Source organism: Vigna unguiculata, chromosome 6 (assembly GCF_037176805.1).
Source record: "Vigna unguiculata cultivar grain cowpea cultivar isolate G323 ecotype 2 chromosome 6, ASM3717680v1, whole genome shotgun sequence".
NCBI lineage: Eukaryota > Viridiplantae > Streptophyta > Magnoliopsida > Fabales > Fabaceae > Vigna > Vigna unguiculata.
In genome coordinates, this window is record NC_140797.1 from 6,685,622 (window position 1) to 6,706,428 (window position 20,807).

At 36.5% G+C, this 20,807-nt stretch overlaps 1 protein-coding gene across 1 annotated transcript; it reads right to left on the minus strand.

The window, feature by feature from the left end:
- Positions 1-1,818: 1,818 nt before the first annotated feature.
- On the minus strand, positions 1,819-9,706 carry LOC114188082 (lysM domain receptor-like kinase 3). Its single transcript, XM_028076599.2, has 12 exons — positions 8,875-9,706; positions 7,273-7,306; positions 7,168-7,175; positions 6,879-7,034; positions 6,434-6,627; positions 5,459-5,548; positions 3,470-3,563; positions 3,201-3,355; positions 3,030-3,124; positions 2,519-2,657; positions 2,292-2,390; positions 1,819-2,204 (listed from the first exon to the last, which is right to left on the minus strand). The coding sequence occupies exons 1-12, from the start codon at positions 9,500-9,502 to the stop codon at positions 2,040-2,042; spliced, it is 1,857 nt and encodes a 618-aa protein (XP_027932400.1). The 5' UTR covers positions 9,503-9,706; the 3' UTR covers positions 1,819-2,039.
- Between the last annotated feature and the right edge of the window lie 11,101 nt (positions 9,707-20,807).

Genomic DNA, 20,807 nt, shown 5'->3' on the forward strand with positions numbered 1-20,807 from the left:
ATCAATCAAAAACATATTTTTTATTTTATTTAACAAAACAAAGGCATTCATATGGACGAAATTGGGTGTTGACAGTTACATGTTACTGATAATGCGAATCAGTCACAATCATGGTGGGACATGTATAATCAACACCGACAAGTAATGCGCAATTCAAATATCGTGGGTTGGCACTTAATAGCTTTAAACAAGGCACATAATGTTCATAGTGGAATCAACAAACAAGAGGGCACAAATTTACCTTCAACAACAATCAAACTTTCCATAAATTGTTTTCATTGAACTTGTAATGTTAAATAAAGATATTAATTTCCAATATATTCAAATGGTAATACTATAAGTTTTTACAACTTCATTCCTCTTTTAAGAAATCAAAAGTGTTGTACTCTATTGCATGATGAATCATATCACGATGAATATTTTTTGGATCCAAAACCCATTCGCATATGTAGTCTTGTCTAAATTGTTGAAGCTCTACCTGTGATGAAGAAATAGTTTGTCAGTAGAACCCACTGTAAATAATAAACAGTGGAAAGCAATATAATATTTAGTAAAAATAACTTGAAATACTTCCAAAATGATGACCAAAACTTTACTCATTCACTCAACTCTTCAAAATGATATTTTGTGAAGTATTCTTTGCTTGGGAACATAGTGTCCAAATACTTATACTTGGGTTCACACTTATTTACTCACGTGTTATGACATACATATTGCAATGTAATCATAGAGGACCTCGTGTGAGCTTAATTTAACTAGTTCGTAAATGCATGAAATATCATGTTTACTTAAAAAACTTAAAGTGAACACTTACTTAGTCACGTATGCTAAGAGGTATCACAAAAGTGCAAAGAAATCACATGGGTTGACACTTATTTACATTTGACTTTGCAAGTACTTATGATAGTAGGTACCTAAGTTAATTTGAAAACCTTCATCAATTATGGGATTAGAATTCACTCTTGTTCTTAGTTGGTGAAGGAATGCAGAAGAGACTGAATAAAAACACAGTTAACCATTGCATAACCATAAAGTGCTTACCAATCAACCAATACCACTCTTCCGCAACGAACGACCTAAACTACACAAAGAATTTTATGATAAAAACCCCAATTGAAAATAGACGAAAAAAATTAAAATTAAGTTTAGGATTTTCAAAACTTACAGGAAATTGAAACTTGTACAAGGATTAATAAGCTTTCAACAAGAGGAGTTCGAAGATGAAGACGAATGCGAGATGCAACAACAAGGGTTCAAGAGTTTCGTGCGAGATTGAAGAAGAAGAGGACTTGAAGAAGAATAGGAGTTCAAGACATCCTGAAACCCACTTTGTTCAAACCCCTTTCCTTTCTCTTTCCTATCTACCTCCTACTAACGTTAAAATGATTTTCAATTAAAAAAAATACCCTCTTACCTACCACGTATGGTTGTAAGAGAAGTAGTCAAATTCTGTATGTTACTGTATCATTATCCTTGAGGTTTTCCACATTTTACTACAAAAACTCACTCATAATTCATATGAAGCATACCATCAGGGCTATATTGAGCTCGAAGCGAGTTATGGAGGACATTTAGACATTAACTCATATTGCTCCGTTAATAAGTTCAATACTTGCAACTATTTCCGATTTTTGACACTTCTTTAAAAACCTTTACTTTCACATATTGAATGTTTAAAAATCTAATTGCCAAGTATTATCACAAAGTCACAGAGGTGTAGAGTAGAGGATTCTTGATCTCCGAACCTTCAACTTTATCAAAATAGGTTTAGAACTGATAATTATTATGTAGTTAGAAATAATACTTCATTTGCGACAGTAACACCCATGAACCTTTGCCAATCAAATATGCCTCAAATATAATTTATTTTACAAATTTACGAGGATAAATGTTAAACTCTATCCCTTTCTAGTGAATCCAAGTACAAATTCCTGAATGCTACATCCATTTTACACACATCACATGCTTCAACAATTGTGTTGCCTAAAATTAGTCCAAAACGTGTAATTGTAAATACAAAACAATTGATCTCTATCATCCTATCTTCCTGACATTAGATTCACAAGATTTTGATTTTCATAGAAGGAACCAACATCCCACTCGTCTGTAGTTGAAGAAAGTGTCATCAGCGCAACCACAATGGATCTCATACTTGGACGTAGTTGGGGATTGTCTTGTGTACATGCTTTGGCTAGCTGTGCCATCTGCAAGCCCAAATAGTGACCATATATCGGTTGATCAATGTTCAAATCACAAAAAACAAACGTTCAAACTCTTAACAAATTTCTTACCTTGCGGACAGAGTCAATTGGGTAGTTATCCCCAAGCCTTGGATCAACTAGTTTGCAGAGATCTTCAGTGGGATCCGGCTGACCAAGAACTCCATCAAACTGCATTGCATAATAAAATTAAGAAACTCACTTTCATAATTTGGATTGATGAAGAATCATGATGATGATTTTCTTAATATTTGCAATGACTACAATAATAAAAAGTCTTTGGAGAAATCAACACTGACCAGAGCTACTAGGCCTTTTGAGTCAGTAACAGAGTCGTTTGTCTTGACAATTGCTTCCTTAGCCGAAATGAGTTCATAAAGAACAACTCCAAAAGCATACACGTCTACTTTGGGAGAAACATCCCCATATTGAGCATACCTTCAGACAAAGCCATGGCAGTCAAAAGGGTTGTAGAAAACAAAGGGTTGATATAGTGAAAAAGTTGTAAATTAGCATGTATTAAGGGACATTATTCGTATGTAACTACTAAATGTTTGAAGGGTTATTGACATTATGACGACTTAGGGTGTAATGTATTGTTACATTATTCGTATGTAACACCTGCATCAACATTTGTCACAATTAGCCACATGAGATCATGTTCTCCTATTTTGGAAACGTAAATAAAATAGTTGCCAAATGCAATGGTAGTATTCAATCTATGTTTGAAAAAAACTGCCACGTGAACTTGGAAAGTAAATTTTCAATCTGAACATCAACACTGTAATGTTAAAAGGAATATTATCATACTCTGGTGGCATGTATCCAAATGTTCCAACAAGACGACCAGTAGGAAGTGATGAACTTCCAACTTCTGTAAGTTTGGTTAATCCAAAATCAGCAACCTGCATATATGAACATTTTGTGAGCTCCCAAAGTGATCCAAATAATAAAAGTAGATAAGATATCAAAGCATTAGACCTTGCCCCGGAAGTTTTTGTCTATTAATATATTTGCTGACTTTATGTCACGATGAATATATACAGGCACTGTATGCTCGTGAATATATTCAAGACCTCTGGCAGAATCCAAAGCAATCTGCACACGTGTAGCCCATGGCAGTGGTTCTCTACTACCTAGGTAATTAAACACACCATAGTAATTAAACACGCCATTATCAATTCACTGTCAACTTGGAACAATTTCAACACATCATGGGTAAACAAAAACTAAACTAAGGGTTATACAACCTGAACCACGCAGATGTTGACTTAGGTTTCCATTTTCAATGTATTCATAGACAAGGAAAAGAGAGCCCTCGATGCTATACCCAATCAGCCGCACCTACATAGTGATAAGAGTTAATGCCATTCCCGAAAGCAGATGTAAGAATTTTTTTTTTTTTATAATAAAGCATGCCCAGTGTCTTTGTATATAGTACAAACAGAAAACATATAAGTGGAGTAATCAAGAATGTAATAGAAGTTCTTCCAGCAATATATGTTTAGCTTAGTAACATTTGATCCCTATATCTTAATCAATTTTTTTTAGTCTATATACCTAAAATGTTATGTTTTAGTACACTATGCAAGCAATTTTTTTTATGATTTAGTCCTTATGCCTTCATATTGTGGAGGTTTAAACTGCTAGAAAATTGACGACAAACATAAACATAAAAAAAATGCTTATATAGGGACTAAAACGTAGGATATAGGGACCAAAATCAAAAGTAGGCACTGGTATGGCTCTGGTATAGGACCAAATGAGTTATCAAGCAAAACTCCTTTGTCAACGAAGATAACTGCTTAGCCTTGTATATTGGTTTCATCATCTTATGTGTACAAACACTAATTGAAATTTTAGATTTTGAGCCCAATTCACTGACATAGATTCACCCTTTTGTTTTCTCTGTTGTGATGTTTTTCAAGGGAAAAGTGGAAGACAGATGGAGATGGCTTATTTATGTGATAAACATAGCAATAGCATTAAATGACATGTTAGTTAGTTGTAATAGATCGATGCTTTTTAGAAATTAAGAGATGACAGGGCATGAATAAGAATAGTAAGAAAAGGACTGAAGAATCTTTGGTTTGAGAATGGATTTTGGGAAGTAAAGTCCAGGTCTGTTTAATGGAAGGACGAGGTGATTCATTTATATTGTACATTTACAGTCATTTCAGTACCAGTTAGACTGTATTCTATTTGAAATAAAGATTGGCTGTTTTCCCTAATTCTGAATCAGTATCTAGCATAGAGCATGTTGAATCCTTAATCAAATAATTGCTTTGCAAGATAGCATAAACTGAGATTCAAACTCAATCTAGTAATGCCTTCATAAGTATTAACTGATTCAAAACTAATTTATGCTATTCAAGCCTGATATTGATACCTTCAAAGAATTGTTTTCAGGTAATGGAAGCATGGAAAGAGGATGCACCAAATTGAATTCATAACTAAAATTGGATAGTAACATAATAAAGAGATTGTCACTAATATATACTTCCTTATATATTATGCGCTAGAGAAACAAATATTAAGGCTCAGAAAAAAAAAATGAAAGTAAATTGAACGGGCATGGAGGAAATGTGTGAAGATTTGTACTGATATGGAATTTAAAGTTTCATATATTTTTAAGGAAGGGAACCATTGTGGTGATAAATTGGCCAATTTAGGCTGGTGAATAGGTAACAATATAAATGGTATTCTTTTATGCCTCCTAGCATTAGTTCGGATTTTCTTTATAATAGGTACCAACTTCCTATGTACAGGCGTGCTTTGCTTTTGTCTTGTATTATTTTATCATGGGTTTGGTCTAGTCCCATCATGATTTATTATTCTTTATTTTTTCCTTTTAATAATTTTTTAATGTGATAACAAATGATAAATATATTTTGGGGTGTCAGCATAATTGAGATGTCACAGTACATAGTGATCCCTAGCATGAGTTTTTGATTTAAAAAAAATCCAAATCAGTTCCCAAGATGGACAAAATAACAAAGAGAAATAAAAGATAATACAAATTGACCATTTTCAAATTTAATGAATTCCTGATGCTACTCCTATCCTATCTCAAGATGACTAAATTCAAACCCAAAGTATATGTGCGAGGCTAATGCTAGATCCCATCTTGAAATCACTTAAAACCTCTCAGAATAACTCTCCACCTGCTGATAAGCAATTCCATTGGAATACATACAGTAACAATGCAAAAAATGCTTTAAGTTTTAAAGGACTAGTACCAGGTTTAAATGATGAACACGTGTCAAGACTTTCAATTCAGCAAGAAATTCTTTTGATGCTTGCATATCCATCTTCTTGATTGCAGCTTTCTGCATGGACAAATTTATTGGCTTATATAATAAGTATACTAATTCAAAACAAACACGAAGAATGGCTCTTAAGAACAAACAGACTCGGTTCCATCATGTAGCATTATAAAGCATTATATGAAGAAATATTTGAACTTTGTTCATCCACTTAAACACATCATGCTGCAATTCAAAACAAAGGAAAGACATACTAAATATTACTTTGTTCGTAAATTTAAACACAACATAATGCAATTCAAAACAAAGGAAATACATAATAAACATTCCGCGATAATTTCAAATTTCAAGCAAGGAAGCAAGCATAAACTAATTTATTGAAACGGAGAAAACAGTAAGATAACTATTGATCAAATAGTTTAGTTGTTCAAGTCTCCTAATAAATGATTATAAATAATTCAAAGAAGATGTCAATCCTTCCTCACAAGAAAGGATCTCAACAAGAAAACAATGCATCTAAAAATACCAAATATCAAAAGGTGACATTTAAAATTAACCTTAAAATTTGGATTTCAGCCTAACTCAATCCCAAAACCAATCTCATAGGTGGCCCAACAAAGGATTCAGGATAGACCATACATTGTAATCTTCAGTCCCAATCTGGCAAGAAAAATATACTGATCTGAATTCTGATCAATTTCAAACTTTTCAGTCACTCGTTTCTTTTCATTTAGCTTTTCGATCATATTGTATAAAAGCTTACCATATTAGATAAAATGTCACATGGTATCTATAAAGTTATTCTTCAATCTTCTACTTCAATTTATCTTCATGTTAAGAAACACAAAATACCGATTGTATCAATTATGACAAAACCCTAAAAGAAATATCAAAGTGAAACTGAAGAAAAGCTTCCAATAATAGGCAGTTATAAATGTGATTGCTAACCTCTCCCCTCAGCTCCGCATAATAGACTGACCCAAAACCTCCTTGACCAATTTTATTTGCCAAACTAAAGTTATCTGTGGCAGTTGCCAGTTCCTCATATGTGAATTCCACCGATTTGTCCACTTTTATGCCTGTGATGGCGGCAGGACCACCAGGTCCTAAAGTTTCATGCGCACTACTACGAGAAGCTTCATCTGGAAAATAAAGCACCAAATCATTTATGTCGATATTTTAGAGAACTTTTTCTAAGAGAACTTTACTACAACTGAGATATGTAATCTACAGATAAAGGGAATAGAGGTTATTTCAGTTATTCGTAATATGCAATAGGACTACAATAGAACTGGTAATTCAGTTGTACTTTTTCAGCATTGTATTATTCAGTCTATCTAAAGAGTTAGATAGAGGGAGGTGTTGCAAGGAGAATAAGTAGAAAGAGCAATACCCTTCCCATCTTGAGCAAATAGTGCACTAGAATCTCGTGAAAGTTCTTCCTTCTGTATCTTCATCCTGAATATTCTAAAATATATAACAACTCCTAATACCAGAAGAACTGCCACAACTCCAACAGCGATTCCAGCAATAGCCCCACCAGCAAGACCTGCTTAAATAGAAGAAAAAATGAGCCAACATATGTCAACATCCTTCTGATTTTAGTATATACTGGTCATATGTTTAGTAAGAATCTCAAATAAAAACATCGCATAACCAATTTTTTGAGAAGAAAGTCAAACCTCCTGAACTGCAGAAAAAAATTAAAAGATAGTCATTGGATATTGTCAATTTATTGGAGATTGAAAAGTAATGCAATCAGGAGTACATTGCAAACAGAGTAATACCTGGACGGCAAAAACACATAGCTACCATTTTGATCTGTCAAAAAATTGAAAAGAAAGAAGTTAGTGGTATATATTGAAATTTTTAGTTTATTGAAAAATATTCGAAAGATTGAGCTATATATGAGCTATATATATTTTGCCTACACAATTCGTAGGCAAAATCCAGCTGAAATGGTTACTGTTTCACTAATGGATGCTTCATTGAAGTCATCAGACAAAATTCGTTCCAACCCTTTAAATAAAAAGTTAGAAGACCTCTAAATTTTATTTCAACTTCCAAGGCATGCACCTAAACCCTAGGTGAATAATAAGCGGGCACCAAGTCAAAGCAACACCGAGTCAAAACTAAGAAAGTCACCTTAATTGCTGCCATTCCAAGCCCACCCAGTTGTGGCTTCTTTTAGGGTAGCCTTAATTGGAACCTCAAGGGTAGAGATTTTTTTTCCATGTCTTCTAAAAGAAATGACTTGTGTTGTGTTCATAAAACTTGGGCAGTCTTAATCTAAAAAAGTTGACTTTGTGGAGTCCAGTTAAGCCCTAAAGATCAATTTCCAAAATGATACTAGAGTTTATCCTAAATCCATTTTTGGATCCACTAGCATTTTCCACGCTTTAGCAAGAAGTCCTAAGTGTGAGGGGAAGTGTCAAAAAGTTGCCTAAATTGTAATGATCCTTTGCGCATCTTAGTTGCAGCCTTTTAGGGGTTGCCTTAATTGCATTCTCAAGGATGGTGGTTTATTCCCATATCAATTCAAGTATGATTTCAAAAAGTATTATAAAACTTGGGTAGCCTGCAACTTCAAAACCGGTTTGTAGGGTTGAAGTACACCCAAAATCCACAAATATTGCCCATATCAACGATCAAAACAACATCAGATTAAAGGCAATATAATAAAGCATCCAAACTAACACACACAAAAACATCAAAACAGTCTAGTCTCAAAACCCATGAAAACGTTTTAAAATACTTCCTAGTGCACAACATCAATGTTTTAAGGGTCTCTGCAGCCAGATTTGCAACCACATCAGCTCAATTTATCCACAAATTTCCCGTCTGTAGATCAACCTTAAAAGACTGTCTTATTTCTTTCTAACCACTTCCCCGGAAAATTAAAAACCATTGCTTCTTTAACTGAATCGCTTAGATCATGGACTCCGGGTAATTAGGAGGTATATGATCTGAACTTATGTTCTAATATTTAAGTAATGCAATCTAAATAAGAGGAGGGGTAGCATATTGAAACGGCAACAGTTTCCATAAATAAATCTTGAATGATCTTAAGTATGGTGACACTGAAAGTTCTAACATGGAGTCCCCAAGCCTCTTCGGACTACAATACAACAACTAGCATTTTTAGTGCAAAGTAAATTAGGTATTTCTTTAAACCATTTTATGATAAGTGAACATCTACCTATTTCCAACATCCCTGGGAAAACATGGTTGGTCACTTTTGTAGAATCTCCCTCCAATCACTCACAACGTTCGAAACCAAAAGCTCGCACTCGGAAAACATGTTGGTATTTTGGTAACGTTGAAGTAAGAAAAAGAATACACAAAAATCTTCCACTTCAAGAAAAGAAGAACAAGCGAAATACACGGACCTTTTCCGGGAATATAAACGAGTCCACTCCCCTGGTTGAAATTGACGTCAGGGTTGTACCTCTGCAGCAACCCCGAGTCAAGGCTGACATCAGCAGCCACCGAACCGAGAGTCTCCCCGGTTCTGAGAGGGTACGTGATGAACAAGCCATAATCGGCAACATCGGTGTTCCCACAAGAGCAATTCACCGTGACGTTGAGCGTGCCGGTGTCGGGAATGTTATTCGGTTCATAGGAGTTAAACCTCCTGAGCCAGGTAACATCGGTGAGGTTGGAGAAGACGGTCCTGGCGACATACTCGTAGGTGTCCTGCGTTTGAACATCGTACTGGAAAGTGTGGGCGAGAAACTGACCGTCGATGCAGTCGCAAGGGAAGGGGACGTTGACCCTTATGAAGGCCTGAACGCTGTCCTTGTTGGGGATGGTGTCCTTGTTGTAGAGGACTATGTCGTCGGGAGTGGTGAGAAGGGGAGAGGACATGACCTCGGAGATGTAGGTGAGGTTGGAGCCCGACCACATGTAGTAGGAGCCCAGCGCCAGAGAGCAACCCTGCCTGCACGCCGATTCTGCTGCCAACACAAGACAAAATAGCACAAGGGGAACCACCACAAACCCCAATCTGGCTTCCATCGGAGAACAGAGAACGGGGAAGAGGTTGTGGATTCAAGAAGCTGAGTTGAGTTGACCAGGTGAACGGTGATGTGGTGGAGAAAGAAAAAAAAAAGAAAAAAAAGAAGAAAAAGAAGAAGAAGATGATTTGTTTTTGAACAATGACTGATTATTTAATATATTGATTGAATATCGATTAACAGCAGACAGCCGCCGTGTATGTTCTAGACTTATGGAAAGACTCGGAAAACACCACCACACAAAAGACTCACTAATCTTTCTCGGCTACTAATAATAATCATAATAATGACTTTCTTTCTTGGAAACAATTTAACAAACTATTTTGATAATTATGTTTCTTTTCATAATTTATTTAGATTAATTTAAAATTTGTTTTTATCTAATATTTTAATATATTTTTATTTTTAAAATTTAAAAATAAATAAATATAGTAATTTTGATCTACTTTAAATTTTTTTAATTAAACATTTCATGTATGCTTGTTAGTATTTTAGTATAGTTTTTTTTACATGTTCACATTTTAATTTGGGTTGAAAAAACGTGTTTAATACATAAAAAAATAATTTAATATTATTAAACTAAAAAAATTATATCTATTTATTTTTTAAGTTTTTGAATCAAAATGTATCAAAGTTTTATACATAAATAAATATGAATTTTACTTCAAATTTCAGGAACTAAAAATATATTTAATCTCTATCTGCGATTACAAATAGGTGGTATGCTTAAAATCCTATAATCAGTAGCGAATCTTCAGCCAATATTTTGGAAGTGTCAAAATTTTGATGAAATTACTTTCTTGGTCCATTTTTTCTTTCAAAAAATATCAAGTTGGTCATCTAAGATTTTCTTAGTTTCAATTTGGTTCTGATTTTTTAAAAATTGATGCAATTTGATATTTTTAGTTAAATTTCTTAAAGTAGAGCAAAAATTTTTCATCAAAACTGACATTAGAATTATGTCAAATATATCAACAAAGAAAATCATTCTTATTCACAACTTCAATTTTTATGAAAAAACTTTAATCCGATTCAAGAAATTAACGGAAAAAAGGATAAAATTGCCTCATTTTTTCAAAATCGTGACTAAATTGAGACTAAAAAGATGGAATGACTTTTTTAAACAAAAATAGAAGCATAAAAAGTAGTTTCAAATTTTTTATATAAATTAATAAAAACATTATATTTACTTCTTTTATAATAATAAAAAATAATAAAATTATAATTATGTTATTATTATAATTAGTAAATTAAATATAAATAATTTTTATAATTTTATTATAATTAATTTCCATTTATAACGATTAAATTTAAAACACTAATCAAATAAAAGATAATTAAATCAAATCAATAATATTTTAAAAGATAATATTAATAAAATTATTATTTTTATTTAAAAAATATTTAAAAGGTAAAATTAAAAAATAAATATGAACAACAACAAAAATCTTTTCTTTATACATAGATATAAATATATACAAATTTATTAAAATATTAAATATATAAAATATATTAAAAATATAAAATCTTAAAAAATATATTAAAAATTATATATTACATAGATAAATGTTAAAAAAAATAGGGGGCCATGACCTCCCTTAGTCCCTACTAAGTTGCGCTTATGCCTATAACTACTACCATAGTATGAATCGTAACTTTGTTGTCCCCAGACAGTGGTCGAGCATACAAGGGGCAGGCGGGTGCCACGGGCCCTCCTCCCAAATTTTTTTTATTTTTTTTTTCATTATTTTACATTTAATTTTTTTTAAATATTTTAAATATTTTATATTTTTTAAATTAAATAATATTATATTAAAAATTAATAAAAATTAAATTAATTATTTTTTATTTATTTTATAAAGTACAATAATAAATAATTAAATATATAAGAAAACAAAATTATTAAAATATTTTTTTATTTTCTCTCTTAATTATCTTTTGAGTTTTTTATAAGTTGTATTCTTCTTTTATGTTTATTTATTTTCTTTTGTTACTCAAAAAAAGTTAGGCATAAACTCAGTATTTCTATCCTCATCTTTTTATATTTTCTCTTCCATTATTAAATAAATAAAACTTTCTCTTGTCAAACTTGATAGTAAACTATTTCTTTAACATTTAGTATTATTTTTTTATCTCATGACCTTTTTGTATATTAATTTTTTATTAATATAAAAGAAGAAACAATATACTATGTGATTTTTCATAGTCAATTTTTAATTGTAACTTGATTATCATAGTTTTTTTTAGTAATTATGTCTTTCAACTTTTGATTAGATTATGATAAATTATTTTTTAGTCTTAAACTTATATTCTAAATAGGTATATTAATGAAAAATAAAAGAATAAATTTATTTTTTAAAATTGATAGAGAAACTACTGGTGAAGATGAAAACATGATAATATGGTTATTTATCACATAATAATGAAATGAAAGTTTGTGAATATTTTTTTAATCAAATGTATGTTAATAAAACGGAAGATGAATATTTTGCAGATAATATGATTATTTACATAAAAAAAATGTTAACTGAAAAATCTAATTATAATCAATTTTCATGAGTTCAAAAATATGACAAAAACGATAGACATTCCTTTAGATTGTGTAATTTCTTTGATAATTATATATGTACTAGATTATGTATTCATTTTTATTGAATTAGTCAAAAAAATATTAAATATATAAATTTTGAGTATATTATTTTGGCTCCCCCAAAAATTTTGGTGAAGATCCGCAATTGCTCCCAAATATTATAAAAAGAAGATGATGTCTTATGGGACGTACCTTTAGGCAGTGTTCGTTTGCACTGATTTTACGAATCCACTGATTTGCGCAGATGGATTCTCGTTACTTTTCATGTTCCATTGCACCGATTTAGAAGCATGTACCAAGACAGATTTAAGGGATTGAACAAAACCTTCATCCCGCTAAAATGCGAAGATTTACAAAAGTAATAACTAACTTTACCATTTTAACCTCTCATATATTACTTTTCTTTCACAATATTTCAAATATTAATAATTACACACTATATTATCTTTAAATTACAATTAAAATATATATTATTAATAATTATATATAATTATTGTTCTTATTATTATTTTATTATTGTCCTGGACCAGAGGAAGTCGGTTTAAAGTTGAGAGGAGGAGGGGGCGTCGTATCGGCAAGGTACCGAGTGCGGATATTATGTTAAGGGGAGTTGGAGTCAAACCGAGTAGGAGAAGCTGGTATCTCGGTATTTAGCCTCGGTATTATGGCGAGAGAGAACGCATTGGTCAGTTTTACATCTGGCGATATTTTTGGGATTAGTGGGGTGGTTGTTGTATTTTGTAAATATTTTGGGTGTAAAAGATAGAGGATAATTTCGTTTATGAGGGAGGTGGTTATTTTTAGGAAATATTTTAGAAATTAGATAATAAGTGCTTTTTTAGTTATTATTTGGTGAATCTTGGGGATCAATATTTTGTAACTGGTTATGATATAAATAAGAGAGTTACTCCTATGGTCAAGGGACAGAGTTTTTTTTGGCCTAAATAAGTCATAAAACTTTCTTCTTGTTTTGGTGAGGAATTATCTCGCATTTTTCTGAACCAGAACATTGGCGCCCACCGTGGGGTACGGTAAAACTCGATCCTTACCCCATCAAGAGAATAAACAGTGAAAGAAAAGGAAGCAAGGGAGACGAAGTGAAGGATGAATAGAGGAAGAGGAGCACCGCGTGAAGGGCCTACTAGGCAACAGATAATGCAGAGTATACTGGAGCTGCAAAGGCAAAACGAGGAGATCAGGATGAAGGCGGAGGCTGATCAGGCTCAACTTGAAAAAGAGAGAGAGGAAACTCGCAAGAAAGCAGAAGAAGACTTGTAGACGTTAAGGGAGGAAGCTTTGGGAGAAAGAGAGAGGTTGCGAAAAAATGCAGAGGAAACGCATCAACGGTTGGAGGAGGCACTGCGACAGCAAGAACAATTGCGGAAGGCGAACGAAGATATGCAAAACAGATTGGAGTCGACCAGGGCTGGTTTTCGCTACTCATCTCGGTTGAACGCCGATGTGACTGATACCAGCCCTCTGATAGAGGCAATCATGAATGAGCCGATCCCACAGAACTTTGTAATTCCTAAAATCACACCTTTTACGGGGAATTCTGATCCGGAATTACATTTAAAAGCTTTCCAAGCTCGGATGATGATATCAGGTGGTAATGATGTTATACGATGCAAAATGTTTGTGGGTACGTTGACGGAAATTGCCCTAGAATGGTTCAACACTATACCTAATTCGTCTATCAGCTCATTCCATGATTTCAAGCGTCTTTTCTTGGAGAGGTTCTCAGCAAATAGAGCCAAACCAGTGGAGATGGCAGACATGTTTGATATAAGGCAAACCACCGAAGAGACGTTAAAGCAATTCCTTAACCGATTCACCAATATCAGCATGAGGCTGATAGATCCTAACGAGGGCTTGCTCGTAAAAGCCTTTATGAAAGGACTTCGGGCCAGCTCGTTTGGTGAGTCCCTGTACCGATATCTACCGAAAAGCCTTACCGAGATTAGACAAAGGGCAGTTGTGGAAATAGAAACTGAGGAGGCCATGCGACACAAAAAGGCAGGAGACAAGAAACCAGTCACTCATTTCAGGAGTGAAAGAGATATGAGACCTTATCGAAGAGAACGAACTCCTCCTAAAATGAAAACAGATCGGCGTTTTGTCCCTTATGTGGCACAACGAAGGACCGATCACCCGCAAGTGCAAGGAATACCGAACCTGAAAGTCCCGATGGCCCAAGTCTTGGGGGATGTGGAGGTAGCTAGACATTTGCGCTATCCTGACATCGCGGGGAGAACGCTCGGTAATAGACTGGGTGCTTGGTGTGAGTTTCATCAAACCAGAGGCCATGACACCAACTACTGTTATGGTCTGCGTTATCAACTTTCTGTTTTGGCAAACCGGGGACTCCTGACAAAATTCATGAAGACGGGCGCTGAGGAGAAATCATCTGAGATTCGCACGGCTCCCGAAGTACATGAGACACCTATTTTAGGGGATTTTAATACGATAGCAGGAGGTTTCGCGGGAGGAGGCCAAACCAGCTCGGCTAGGAAACGATATGTAAGGAGTGTCATGACCACAGCAGTGATGGTTAGGCCAAGGCAAGCTCCTGACATAACATTTTCAAATGATGATTTGAAAGGGGTAATCCCACATGAAGATGATCCTGTAGTGGTGTCGGTGATCATGATGGGAAGGAATGTCCACAGGGTGCTAATTGATCAGGGGAGTTCTGCTGACGTGATGTTTTGGAGTACTTTCATAGGCTTACAAATTCCGATAGATCAATTAAAGCCGTTTGATGGAGTGCTTGTCGGTTTTTCTGGAGATCAAGTGGAGGTTAAAAGATATGTTGATCTTAGAACAACTTTCAGAGACAAGGAAGATGCGAAGACCGTATTTATACGCTACATAGTTGTCAATACCCCTTCATCATATAATTTGTTGTTGGGAAGGCCTTCTCTCAATAAGTTAAGGGCTGTGATATCAACAATACACTTAAAGATGAAGTTTCCCACGGATGAGGGGAAAGTACTCACTTTAGCTGTAAACCAGGAGACTGCTCGTAAATGTTACGAGGACAGTCTGAGGTTAAGGAGGAAAGTCGCATACTCAGTGAGCACAACTGGAGTAGTATTGGATCCCGAGTTAGATCCAAGATTGGTGCACCCTGAGAGAAGGCCTCAGCCTGTGGGAGAGGTGAAGGAGGTACTTATAGAGGGGAAGAAGTTGAGAATTGGGGGTGATCTGAGTCAGGAGCAAGAACAACAGCTCATCCAAGTACTGAAGAAGAATCTTTCTTCATTCGCTTGGAGTGTGACTGATATGTCGGGGATTGATCCCGACTTTCTATGTCATAAGCTTAATATTAACCCATTGGCTAAGCCTAAAGTTCAGAAGCGTAGGCGGTTGAGCGGAGACCGAGCTCAGGCAGCCACAGAGGAGATACATAAATTATTAGAAGCGGCTCATATCCGAGAGATACAGTATCCGACCTGGTTAGCAAATGTGGTGATGGTGAAGAAGTCTAATGGGAGATGGAGGATGTGTGTGGATTTCACGGACTTGAACAATGCCTGCCCAAAGGATTCGTATCCTTTGCCTAACATAGATGCACTAGTTGATAGCGCATCGGGTTGTGCTTTGCTAAGCTTCTTAGATGCTTATTCGGGCTATAATCAAATCAAGATGCACTGGTCGGATGAAGATAAGACGGCGTTTATGGGAGGAACGGCAAATTACTGTTATCGAGTAATGCCGTTTGGGTTAAAAAATGCGGGAGCTACTTATCAGAGGCTGATGGATCGGATTTTAGCACCCATGTTGGGAAGAAATTTGCATGCGTATGTGGATGACATGGTAGTCACCTCGGTGGAAGAGAAGAAGCATGAGGAGGATTTGGAGGAGTTATTTGTTACCATCAACAAGTACAGACTTAAGCTTAATCCCGAGAAGTGTGTTTTTGGGGTTAAAGCGGGGAAGTTTCTGGGTTTTCTACTCACTGAGAGGGGGATAGAAGCCAATCCTGATAAGTGTGCAGCTATTATAAATATGAGGAGTCCTAGTAACGTTAAAGAGGTACAAAGGTTGACGGGAAGGATGGCGGCTTTATCCCGTTTTCTTGCTAAAAGTGGGGATCGTGGTTTTCCTTACTTTCAATGTTTGAAGAAGAATGAGCGATTCCAATGGACTGATCAGTGTGAGGAGGCATTCCAGAAGTTGAAAGAATATCTGAGCAAACCGCCGGTATTGTGTAAGCCTGAAAAAGGTGTGGAGTTGTCTTTATACATATCGGTAACAGAACATGCTGTTAGCTCGGTCTTAGTCAGAGAGGGTGATGGAGAGCAGAAACCAGTGTATTTTGTGAGCAAAGTGCTCCATGGTGTCGAGGTGAGGTATCCCACTATAGAGAAAGCTGCATTGGTCGTGGTTGTTTCAGCTCGGCGTCTGAGACATTATTTTCAGAATCATAGTGTCAAAGTGATGACGGATCTTCCCATTAAGTACATCTTGCAAAAACCTGATATATCAGGCAGGTTGGTTAAATGGGCGATAGAGCTGTCAGAGTATGGACTACAGTATGAGTCACGTGGGTCAATCAAGGCCCAGTTCTTAGCTGATTTTGTGGTGGAATTGTCTGAGCCGCCTCTGGTGAATTAGGGTGTAGGGGAGATAATGTGGATATTGTCAGTGGATGGAGCTTCTAATTTAAGGGGTAGTGGCGCTGGAATCGTTTTGGAAGGACCGGAAGGGGTACTAATTGAACAATCCTTGAGGTTTGCTTTCAAAGCTAGTAATAATCAAGCGGAGTATGAGGCTTTGATAGCTGGTATGCTTTTAGCTAAAGAGATGGGGATCACCAAGTTGTTGGTTAAAAGTGACTCTGCATTGGTGGCAGGTCAGGTGAATGGAGAATTCCAAGCTCGCGATCCGCAATTGGCTAAGTATTTGGAAGTTGTCCAAGCTATTGCGAAGAACTTCGTCCTCTTTGAGTTCGTGCATGTTCCGAGAGAGCAGAATTCCCGAGCTGATTTGTTATCCAAGTTGGCTAGTTGTTCGAAACCGGGACAGCATAAATCGGTGATAAGGGAAACATTAATAGCTCCTCGAATTGACGCGCAGGAAAAACATCAAGTGCTGGAGATCTTGGCAACCGAAGAATCTTGGATGGCACCTTTTAAGAGTTATCTTGCGGATGGTAAATTACCTAAGGATTCCAACGAATCACAGAAGATAAAGAAAAACTCAAGCAGGTATACACTGATAGATGGTCACTTGTTCAGGTATGGGTATTCCAGACCTTTGTTGATTTGTGTAGGAAGGAAGGAAGCAGATCGGCTTATGGCCGAGCTCCATGAGGGAGTTTGTGGGAGTCATGTAGGGGGAAGAGCATTGATGCTGCGAGTAATCCGAGGGGGGTTCTTTTGGCCCACTATGAAAAGTGATTGTGTAGAGTACGTCAGGAAATGTGAATCATGTCAGAAACATGCCGATTGGAGTAGTGTTCCGCCAGAGGTGTTGCACTCTATTAGTACACCTTGGCCTTTTCACAGTTGGGGAATAGACATCCTAGGTCCGTTTCCCAAGGCGGTGAGGCAATTCAAGTTTTTGATCGTGGCTGTGGAATATTTTACGAAGTGGATTGAAGCCGAGCCGGTTGCTGTCGTCTCGGGGGGGCGAGTCCGAGAGTTTATTTGGAAGAATATAATATGTCGATTTGGGGTACCACGTCGGATTATTTCAGACAATGGAACTCAGTTCGCGTGCTCGCAGGTAAAGCAGTTGTGCGCGGAAGTAGGGATTAAACAGGTCTTCTCGTCGGTAGAGCATCCTCAGACAAACGGGCAGGCGGAAGCGGCTAATAGAGTGATATTAAGGGGATTGAAGCGAAGGTTGGCGGCGACGAAGGGGGAATGGCCAAATGAGGTACCTCGGGTGCTGTGGGCTTATCATACTACTCCTCAGACAACTACCCGAGAAACTCCCTTCTCTTTAGTATATGGTACTGATGCAATGATTCCCATTGAGGTCGTGGAAAACACTGGGAGAGTGAAGTTGTTTGATGAGGAGATTTCAGAAGTTGGTTTGCAAGCAAACCTTGACGTTATAGATGAGGTTCGAGATTTGGCCCAGATTGCTAATGAAGCAATGAAGAGAAGGTTAGAGAGAAGTTACAAGACTAAGGTGGTGCCTCGGAGGTTCCAAGAACAAGATCTGGTATTAAGGAAAGCGCAATTGATTCAGTTGGATAGCAAATTGGCCCCGAAGTGGACTGGGCCCTATCGTGTCAAACAAGTGTTGAGAGAAGGAGCTTATAAATTGGAGACGTTAGAGGGGAAGGAAATTCCGCGAACATGGAATGCGACTAATTTACGTTTTTATTTCAGTTAAAAGTTTGTTTAAGTTGTTTTGCTTTTTGTAAGAACATGTGTGTTTTGATTTCTAATACTACGATAGTGTTGTTTCACCTGTTCTATTCCGAGTTTATACACTCGATGTAAATTCCAAGTTTATACACTTGATGTAAATTCCGAGTTTATACACTCGATGTAAATTCCAAGTTTATACACTTGATGTAAATTCCGAGTTTATACACTCGATGTAAATTCCAAGTTTATACACTTTATGTAAATTCCGAGTTTATACACTCGATGTAAATTCCAAGTTTATACACTTGATGTAAATTCCGAGTTTATACACTCGATGTAAATTCCAAGTTTATACACTTGATGTAAATTCCGAGTTTATACACTCGATGTAAATTCCAAGTTTATACACTCGATGTAAATTCCAAGTTTATACACTCGATGTAAATTCCAAGTTTACACACTTGATGTAAATTCCGAGTTTGTACACTCGATGTAAAAGAAGTTTCATTTTGGTGTTCGCAGGACTGAGAGCTCGGTTTAAAAACGAGACTAAGAGCTCGATTTAAAAACGAGACTGAGAGCTCGATTTAAAAACGAGACTGAGAGCTCGATTTATAAATGAGATTGAGAGCTCGGTTTGTTAAACAAATTGCAGGGTTAAGCCGCTCGGTTCATAAACGAGTTGTGTTAGTTTCATTTTGGTGTTTGCAGGACTGAGAGCTCGGTTCGCAAGCGAGATTGAGAGCTTGGTTTGTGAGCAAGACTGCAGGATGGAGAGTTTGGTTTTTTAAACAGGTTTTTATTTAATTTTGTTTGTTGTCTAACAAATTTGGTTCATAAATGAGTTGGTGTTTGTTTAGATTGTAGGATTGAGCAATTCGGGTTTTAAACGAGTTCTTGTTTAGTTTGATAAAGGTTAAGAGTTTGAGGTGTAGACGACTTATTATTTGAGTGTTTTGAGAGATCGAAATATCGGTTTATAAACGAATGATTATCTAGTCGGTTAACATAAGGAAGGGAAAGGGTTATCTAGTCGATTATGATGTGTGTTACGAAAGGAGAGAATAAGGAAAAGTAAAAATGTAACTTAAAGCATAATGTGTCAAGTAAAAGGTGGAAAGTAGGAATATAGAAATAGACAAGTTAAAAGTTCGAAGAACGAAAGGAGAGCGGGAGAAAGAGTCGCTTAGTCGTCAATATCAACGAGTTGTCCCTCGACTACCGTCTTGGAGATGTCCGTTGCTGATAAGTCTGTATCCGGGTAAAGAACTCGAACTTGCTCCAGGGCTAGTTGAAATCCCATGTTCAGCGAGGTGCCGATCTGATCCTTGAGGAGTTCTGAGTTGTGGATGAAATCTTTCTCTTTGAGGACCCAGCTTTCTTTCTCAGTTGCAAAGGCTTTCAGTTGGTTCTGCAAATCGGCAATTAACTCATCTGATTTTTTGACTTGAGCATTTAGTTCAGATACTTCATTGGTCAGGCGGGAGGTCTCGGTCTTGGAAAGGGCCAAGGCTTGATCTTTTTGTTCAAGATCAAGAGATTTTTGGGTGGATTGTAGAGTGAACTGGTCCATCAGCATGATGCTAGTGGCCTCGGCCCTATGAAGATCAGCTAGGAGGTTTTCGTGGAGAGATTGGGGATCTTGGGCTCTTAGAAGATTGATGTCGTGGTGAAGATAGTTGTGTTTTCGGCTATGTTGAGAGTGAAGGAATTGAGGGTGCCAGAAGCTTAATTCGGTATTGTCCGCGGTATGAAGCGGAGCTATTGGAGTCTGGGAGGTTGAGTGTTGGGAGGTGCTCTCGATGACCTTCTTACCCCGAGCTCTAGATCGTCGTGTTAAGGCTTCGAGGTCGGGTTCCGAGGTTTCTTCATGGAGTTCAATCCGGGGAGGAGGTGCTGAAGGGCTTGCGCCAGGAGTGGAAGTCTTTTGTCTTTTAAGTTGGCGAGCACGCTTAAGCATATCTTCGTGGGACATCGCCATCAGGTTGTCTGTAAAAAGAAACAGGGTCGGTTAAAATGCGAGAATCATTAGTAAGCTTGCTATAATAAAGGAACAGTTGTAAGGTAAGTACCGATGTGGAATTTTAGATCTACCACTCGGAATTCCAGCTCTAAAAGTTTTCGAGTGTCAAAAACAACATCTAGTTGTTCCAGCATCAGACAGTCTTTTTTCTCGGAGGGGTCCAGGTCGTCTAATTGCCGAGCTGATTGGAGATTAGGTGATTGACACCAATACAAAGGAAAGCCTTCTAAGAGGGAAGGATTCTGCTCGGGGGCGACTATTTTTATAAAAATCCCTTTAAAACCTTTGTAGGAGGAGTTGTATAAAGTTAGAAGGCCTCGACCGCTGACTCCGCTAAGGGAGGCTAGAAGATGTTTATGGGGGG

Bases quoted from the DNA above. Each gene is read 5' to 3' on its own strand.
- LOC114188082 (XM_028076599.2), bottom strand. From the start codon at position 9,502: ATGGAAGCCAGATTGGGGTTTGTGGTGGTTCCCCTTGTGCTATTTTGT. The intron at 7,307-8,874 runs GTCCGTGTATTT...ATTTTTTGACAG, and splicing joins CGTTTATATTCCCGGAAAAG to ATCAAAATGGTAGCTATGTG. The intron at 3,125-3,200 runs GTCTAATGCTTT...TCATATATGCAG, and splicing joins ACAAAAACTTCCGGGGCAAG to GTTGCTGATTTTGGATTAAC.